General features: G+C 38.2%; 1 protein-coding gene across 4 annotated transcripts in view; it reads left to right on the forward strand.

Moving 5' to 3' along the window:
• TPD52L1 (TPD52 like 1) overlaps window positions 1-8,282 on the forward strand; it is a 99,201-nt gene extending 90,919 nt beyond the window's left edge. For 2 of the 4 annotated variants that reach the window (XM_057738258.1, XM_057738259.1), the window contains 2 exons: window positions 2,966-3,026; window positions 7,632-8,281. In XM_057738258.1, the coding sequence (XP_057594241.1) occupies window positions 2,966-3,026; window positions 7,632-7,760 (190 nt within the window). In that variant the 3' untranslated portion in view covers window positions 7,761-8,281. Of the gene's footprint in view, window positions 1-1,282; window positions 1,494-2,965; window positions 3,027-7,631 lie in introns of all 4 variants that reach the window. The other 2 variants (XR_009054239.1, XM_057738260.1) reach the window with 2 other exon arrangements.
• The last annotated feature ends 129 nt before the right edge of the window (window positions 8,283-8,411 follow it).

Here is an 8,411-nt window from a genome sequence, read left to right on the forward strand (position 1 = left end):
GTATAAAGTGTTACTTCATTGATACATTTGTGGGGTTTTTCCTTTTTTATATGAAGGGAAATGTCATGATCTATGTTATGCTCTTTTTGATGACCCTCAGGAAAAAAGGCTGACAATCCTGTAGAAGTATTGTAGGTGTAATGCACTTGGGCTATTGACCAGACACACTGGTTTAAATCTAGCCTCTCCTGATTTGTGTGACCTGAGACAAGTTATTTACCTAACTCTATGTCTATTATCTGTATACTGGGAGAAATAAGACCTATCTCACATGGCTGTTGTAGAGCACTCAGTCCAGTACACTTGCAAAGGTGGAAATCCTTTTATTCCCAGAGAATTAAAAGCAAGCCTGTGAGAAAGTTTAAATGAAAAGGTAGGAGATGAAGAGCGCTACAGTTCTAGAAAGGATATCATTAGGATTTTTTAAGGGATATATTAAGGCAAAGAGTCTGTTGAACAATAAAAATATCATTAAAATTAATGGTCAGATTGAAAACTCCTGTAAAAGATGTTCCTCTTGCTTCCAGTTGGCGTGACTTAGTGATACAATCAGATAAAATCAAAATAATAGTAATAGAGTATAGAGGAATGAATATTAGATTGGGAATCAGAAGATGTAGGTTGTAGCCCAGTTCTGCTAGGGATGAACTTGGCACTTTGGGAAGGTCACCTCAGTGACAGCAGTTTCATCGCGTTTAAAAATAAGAGGCTAGAACCAGATTTACTGCTCTTCCCATGGTGCTTCCAGGAGCCCTAGTGCTTCCTTGGGCTGCCCTGGCAGGGGGCTCAGTGGGAGGGGATCTAGTCTCTGGGACCCTCCCTCGCTTCGGTCAGAACTGTGCCTCTTCTTTCTGCTTTATATTATATATTGTGGTGTGAATACATTCTAGAGGGAGTTCAGTTACTCTAAAAAGTTTGAGCCCACTGAAGCCATATTCTCTCTAGGGTCATTTGCAGTACTACAAGTTTATAGTTGTATATGATATTATTAAATCTGAGTAAAATAGTTTCTCCTTGTTCTCCAGCATGCACTATAGTGTAATTTGATTAGAGGAATGTCTGTTTTATTATATCTGATGATGTCTCTTCTACATTGGGGTTATGTGGTTACTTTGGAAGTTTAACCAGAGCATTTGATTTCCCTAGTTTGGTAGTAAGTAGAGAGCATAGATTCAAGATGGCTTAGTTCGTATTTGAATGACTTGCTCCCCCAAGCATAGGAACACCAAAATTGAGCAGTGCAGCCTGTATCTCTGAGCTTCTTTTCTTGTTAAATTTTAAGGCTGGGTGTCCAAAGAAGGCTTGAAAAAAATTCCTGGTTTTCCTCTGTGAACCAGGAATCCATCTAGTGACTTGTGTGACTAATGTGTTCCTCGTGAGCTTGCCTGAAATTAACTTCTAAAAAAAATTTTTTTGTTCAACTACCATACACCACGAACCATTATGCTGAACTGTCTGCCCACTGTGGTCCTATGCAACTGATGGGATGACAGGTAATCAGTCATGTGACCAGCTTGGCCAAATAAAACATGCAGTAAGGTGCTAATAAGTATATACTTTTGAATCATTCTTGTGTAATTTCACTAATATTTCATCATGAGACAGGTACTCTAGAGGATTACTCATACGAATTGACTCACATTTGAATCATATACAAGGTGTGATGCTGTGCTTGGGTCCTCTGAACTCACCATTGTTAATTCATACAGCCTGGATGCAGATGCATTTCTGACCATCAGGCATCAGTCTTGGGAGATAATCCCTAATGAAGCCAAATTCATTCAAAAACATATTCTCTACATTACTTTCCTCTTGAGAGTATTAGAGCCATGCTACAGCACACACCATACAATGAAGCCCATATTTTATGACTGTTCTCCCTCATGAAGTTTCTTTAGGCCATTCCTCTTATTTTACTTCTTCTGCACTCAAGAGAGAATAGCTAGTGGCTTATCAAATATAGGAACATTCAGTTGAATTATTTGACCTGAAAATGATGGCAGTTGTTGTTGCTGAAAGTCAACATGAATACAAGATTTAAGACACATTTTTAATTCAGTTCCTGTTTCCTTAGTTGGATTTGGTGATTTCATTTTTAATGGTAATTATGTCATTAAATCATAATGTCATGTGGCCAGATCCAGTACAGGAAACAAAAAGCACCAAATGAAAGATCTAAATCTTAAAGTTACAAGATGGTATGTAGATTATTTAACACAATGAATGAGTCACAAATAAATTGTCAGTAGACTGCAAAGGTTCTGTCTGGTAAGAACAAATAAGGATATCTTCTATGGAAGGAAATATAACGTGCTAATAACACCATTTTGGTCAAGCATTAGACAAGTAATGAGTATATTTCAACCTAAAATAATGGACACACTGACTTTCAGAAACACTGCTTCCTGGGTGTTGACAAAATGCTTAGTTTTAAAACTTTAATGTTTGAAAACATATGAACCTTTTTTTTTTCCTTTAGCTATTTCTGTCTTGTCTCACATTCACTAAAATAAATGACTTTTAAAATTCCAAGTGGGAAAACTCAAATGTGACAGTCTTCAGACAGAGTTTCTATTGGCTATAAAATAACTGACTTGGGGAAAAGGGTGTTGTGATAGAAACAATTAATTAGTAAACAAAAAATTAAGCTATCACTCCTTTGACTCATTGGAAATGATTTACGGTGCACCATGGAATTATTACAGTTGTATCCTTGCCAAATGCTATATATTATTTATTCTATAGTTGAGTATCTGACTATTTTACTTAGAAAAATTCCATGTCAGGTTACGGTTTCTGGATCTAACCTAGCAGAAGTGAAATATATTTTAAAACATGGTTGGTGTAGGTGGCAAACCAATAACTAGCTCTGGTGCAGAGGTGATGTTTGCAAGTAAAAGCAGACAGCACGGTTGCTAAGACAGCTAGGTCTTTGGAGCTGACCTCTCTTTTTTTGTTATTTTAGGAATTCTCCTACTTTCAAATCATTTGAGGAGAGGGTTGAGACAACTGTCACAAGCCTTAAGGTACAGATGAAGTGAATTTTGTGTCATTAGGTTCATTGAATCACGACAGCTTAGTCATTGCCGCTGTCAGTTCCAAAGGCAGGGCCACCAGCATTTGGTGCAGCCAAGAAGGCAGCCTTGCACAGAGTCACTTTGCTTCACATATAAATCTATAAATAAAACCAGTATTGAATAGTGTTATTGTATCCGTACAATGTTGTTCATATAAATAAACCATTCAGGAGTGAATTATTCGTTACAGTGAATTGCGCTTTGTGTTGACCTCTTCGCTGGTTAGAATGCTTAATGCTATCCCCCAAGAAGCAGATACGTGGTAGATGATTGTGGGTAGGACAAAGATAATGTGAACTCTGAATTTAGTGTAAGTGAAAGTTCAGTAACAGCTCAGAGCTCCTCTGGTTTGCCATGGACCAGTAGAAGTGAACTTGGCTCCGTGCGCTATCCTGCCATCCACGACCTGTCAACCACCTGGATTTGTCTACTCCACTCTCATACTGAGCACAGCACAGTATGGATATCATGGGGGAAAATAAAGCTGAATCACAAAATGCATTATTTTGTAACAGTGCATCTGTTCCCTGGGTTTAAACTGAAAGTATGCCTGTTGTACAGTAGGTGCTAAAAAAAACTCATTGAATTTATTGTTTAAGCATAAATAAGTTAATGCACAGAGGATAAAAGAGCAAAAATAAAATCAGTCTAGTCTTAAATGTGTAGAACTTTCAAAATAGGAAAAATCATTGATACTGCTAAGATTTTTTTAGATATCACCTTAATTACATCTTGATATCATTGTCACTATTTTGTATACAACCCATTTCTATATTTCCCTAGTACTGGGAAAATTAAGAATATGTGTGATCTTTAACCTGATCAAAGGCAGATATAGGCATGTGCTGATTACCCAGCTGCTTCTGAATCATACGACCCTCACGTGTACTGCCTGATGAGAGGCTATAAGGCTGTCAGTTATTCCTTACTTGAGGTCCTAGATGCCCTTGTTGATTTTGACCTGGAGGCATCTTTCCCCTTAGAGAAGGGTTTTCACATAGTCTTCTCTTTTCCAGGCCTGTGATCAGGTGTTTAAGGCCCAAGAATGGAATTATTACTTAGCATTTATCATGCTTTCATTGATTTCGCTTAGCAGCAGTTTCTAGTTGTGCAGTTTTACTGCTCTGCTTGTCAACACAATCATTTATTGAGTGTTTGGGGACCAGGAGGAGCCATTCAATGCCCCTATTTGTAGGGAAAACTTTTGATAGGGAGGCACATGCAGTGTCATGGACATTTCTCTTGCCAAAATATCTAGTTTCCAAACAAAAGATTCAAAACACCCTAGGAGTTAATTTCTCAGTATTTGGTTCCTCAGCCTTAGACAATCCAAGAAGGATGGATTCTGTTGTTAGACGAGTTCTGACATAGGAGAAGTTGTACTTTTTGAGTGTTCTTTAGAAGAAGCAGATATGAAGAAGCAAAAGAAGAATAAAGAACAACCTATTTTTATTTGCTTTTAGGAAACTCTGGTAAGCTCACAGCTCACATATGATTTAAGTGTTTGATCCACACTATCAGCCTCTCATTTTTCTCACCTCATCTGGATGGAAGGTATAGAGCCTGCCTCCTCCCTCAGACATGCACAAAACTAACTCAGCCAACTGGATACTAGCCTCTGTCAAGACCTCCTGAAAGCAGATTCTGTCTGCGTGATTGTCCGTGGGTTTAACAAGACTCACATCCCACCTACCTCCTGGGTCACAGCCGATGCCTAGTTTCTCTTTTCCTGCTCGCACAGGCAACGGAGAATAGCTGATAATCAAACCTCCTGCTTCCTCAATCATTACAAATTTCTCATTCCTTTTCTTCTCCAGACTAAACAGTAGATGTTTAACTCTTCTTTATATAGTTTATTTTCTGCATAGTTTACTTTTGTGTTCTGAATCTTCTCCAAACCTTATATAACTTTCTTCAATTATGAATCCTGAGGCAGTTTTCTGCTCAAGGAATAACTCATGCATCAGTAAGGATGAGTGAAATTCCTTGCAGGTCTATGTGCTGTATTTCCACTCACACATACTGCTTTAAGCCTGATTTTTCAAATACCACTTAAAGGGAATCGTGTTCATATTTGTATTCTATTAGAAATAATGTTCTGCCGTGAAGTGAGGTCCGTTCCTGCCATCTTCTTATACAATCTGTCATACCATCTGGCATTTGCACCCAATAAATCATTCTTATTTTATACCAATTGTGTAGATAGTTTGATTTTCCATGAAAAACTTGCCAATTCATCAAAATCATATAAAATTTAGTCCTTTCTGCCTACATCCTTGTAAGACATCAATGTATTGGCTGGTGTCACCTGTACACTCAATAAGCACAATTTCTATTTCATCTAAAACAAGCAAACAGAAAGCAGACCCAGAATCAACTCCTATGAAACTATAATTGGACTATTCTGCATGTTCCAGTGAATCATGAGCGACTACATCCCTTCCAACCATTCTGCACCCATGTCAAGCAGAACATATTTTTAGTGCACCTACTTTTTGATGAGCACATTGTATGGCCTTAAATTAAATTGGCCTTAAGTTAAATATGGCCTGAATTAAAGCCTTAATAAAAGGTAAGATATACTTATTCTTAGCATCCTTTCAACCAGATATTTTTATTATGAGAGATCAGGAAGCCCAGTTCAGTAATTCAAATAAAATTTTTTTGCAAAGAGCAATTATAACGTTGGGGACACAGTGACAAATTCTTGGATGAAAAACCATTTTAAAAGGAAAGGTCTAGGAGAAGCTTATTGCTCACATCTCTGCTTAACTAGGTCCTTGGCTAAAGTATCGCAGTTTGTGGTCATTAAACCCACATGGTTAGAAAACCCCTTTAGTCCACTCCTTTCTTTATATCAAAGTGGTTTCCTTCTTTATTTTTTTATTTTGATTTGAGAAATCAAGAACTAGAAGAGAAGAACAAAACAAAGCCCAGAAGATAACATCAGTAATTGGTATTCACCTGATTCACCACTGTGTGTGACTTCTGCTGCTAAAGAGAATGCGACTAAAGAGGAGGATGGGAACTATTAATAGAGTTGATTACATTGAATTAATCTTGTCTCTCTCAGTAAAGAAATAAGCATAGTGAAAAATCAGATAGTTGAAACCAGCCCCCTGCTTCTTCCCAGCGCTAAGATAACACAGAGTGGGGGAGGAATCAATGCTCTGTGCCTGAGGTCTGCAAACTAAGGCTTATGGGCCAAATTCAGCTGGTCACCAATTTTTGGATGGTCTGTATGCTAAGAATGGTTTTTACTTTTTTTAATGTCTAAAAGAAATCAAAAGAAGAATAATATTTTGTGATTTGAAAATTAAATTACACAAAATTCACATTTCAGTGTCCATCCATACAGCCTTTATGGAACACAGCCATGCTCATTCACTTAGGTGTTATCTTGGCTACTTTCTACAGTGGCTGATTTGAGTATTTGTGACAGAGACTACATGGTTCCCAAGCTTAAAATATTTATAATCTGGCACTTTCCAGAGTGAGTGTTCCAATCCCAAGCAAAGTGGAACAATTCAACTTAGTAACTGTATTTACAGAGGCAGAGAGGGATTCTAGTGACAATGGGAGAAGAGTGTGTGTGTGATTTGTGATGACTGAACTGCTTTTAAATCCTGGTTAAGGTTTTAAAAGGGCAGGCCAGAAAATTGGCAGATCCATTCTCCAGTGTGGTTTATGTCCTTGTGAGTGATCATAAGGGACAGTGATGTACAGACAGCATTTGGAGAATAGCAACATTATCTATTCTATACCCTTCTTTTCTTCAGACTGTTTTTCCATACTGTTAATAGTTAAAGGAAGACAAGTGTGACCATTAAGATGACTTGCATTAAGCATTTTGGACCATTAAATATTCTTTTGAAAGACCTTTTAATAAGGATTTTTTCAAAATACTTAACCATATTTCTTAATTATAAATTGATTTCTTCCTGAGCATACTCTTATTAGCCAATAACAAGTACACAAAAAGCCTTGTAAAGCATCATAACTCTGCATTTTAAGGTATATTCCTCCTATAAAGACAACTGCCTGGAAAGATGTGAGGGGACTAGTGCTTAAGCCATAATTCATCTCTAACTCTCGAAGTATTAGAAACCAGAAATCACGTTCCATTGAGCCACTCTGCTTTTCAAGAGACATTTTTCAGAATTCCAGATTGAAAAGTTAAGCTGGAGTCACTTAAAGGCGTTCAAAATTTGTGAAATTGGGGGAATTTATAATATCTAGTTCCATTTTGATTAAATCGGTTCTCTGGGTGACTGAGTAGATGGTGCAGATCCACAGATATGCCCCCGAAGGGACTGAGCATTTTAGATGTGGAAGAGACAGTGTTGCTAAATTTGTACAAATTAAGGTTTGGAGTCCAGTCGCAGAACCCAAATATGAATGATATCCTAGCCTTCTGCTAAAGGAAACTAACTTCTCTACATCCTTTGCATCCCCTTTCAAGAAAACAAGTATATTTCTGAACTTGAAAGTAATCAATCTTATTTTTTAAAATACAGAAATAACGAAATAACCGCATGTGTCTGTCCGTTTCAGACGAAAGTAGGGGGGACGAACCACGGTGGAGGCAGCTTCGAGGAGGTGCTGAGCTCCACGGCCCACGCCAGCGCGCAGAGCTCGGCCGGCGGGCCCCGGCGGGCCGAGGGGGAGGAGCTGCAGTGCTAAGGCCCCGCCCGCGCCCGCAGCCTCCTCTAGGGAGCCCGCCCTACCCGCGCGCATCCGGATAGAAAGACCAATTTCCCACTGCGAAGATCCAGGCCTTGACCTTGTTCTTCAAATGGCTTCTCCTCAAAGTTTAATTAAATGATTTCCATTTGAATTTGTGTTGATGAGGGACCACATGACCATCATACTTTAGTATTAATACATTGTCATCTTTTAAAATGTCGACTTCAGCAGGTACACCATTGGTCATGACCCTTGTTTTTTGTGTAATTCAACATATTATCCAAACATGTAGCTATTATTTGCTTTGATTTTTGCCTGGACTTCTGTGCGAAGTGCATGTCTTTGAAGTCTGAGTGCCCCCTTTCAGTTCTGTGCACAGGATGGAGCTCTTTCTGATCATCTCCAGCAGTGAATGGGATGACAATGCGAAGTTCACCAAACTGCTTCCGTTCTCCCTCACCTACTTCAATTCCTCATGTTTATTTAAGCAATTAAAATAATTGATTTTAATGATGACTTTGAAGTCTAATTTTTTTTTTTGTAATCTTTACGTTTCAGGGCTGTTGATGACCTTGAAAGGTGGTAGCTATAATTCTGTAGATGCTATTTTAAATCAACTTCTGCTAATTTGGAAAATATGAGAGAGGA

The sequence above is a fragment of the Hippopotamus amphibius genome, chromosome 6 (genome assembly GCF_030028045.1).
Source record: "Hippopotamus amphibius kiboko isolate mHipAmp2 chromosome 6, mHipAmp2.hap2, whole genome shotgun sequence".
Classification (NCBI taxonomy): Eukaryota; Metazoa; Chordata; class Mammalia; order Artiodactyla; family Hippopotamidae; genus Hippopotamus; species Hippopotamus amphibius.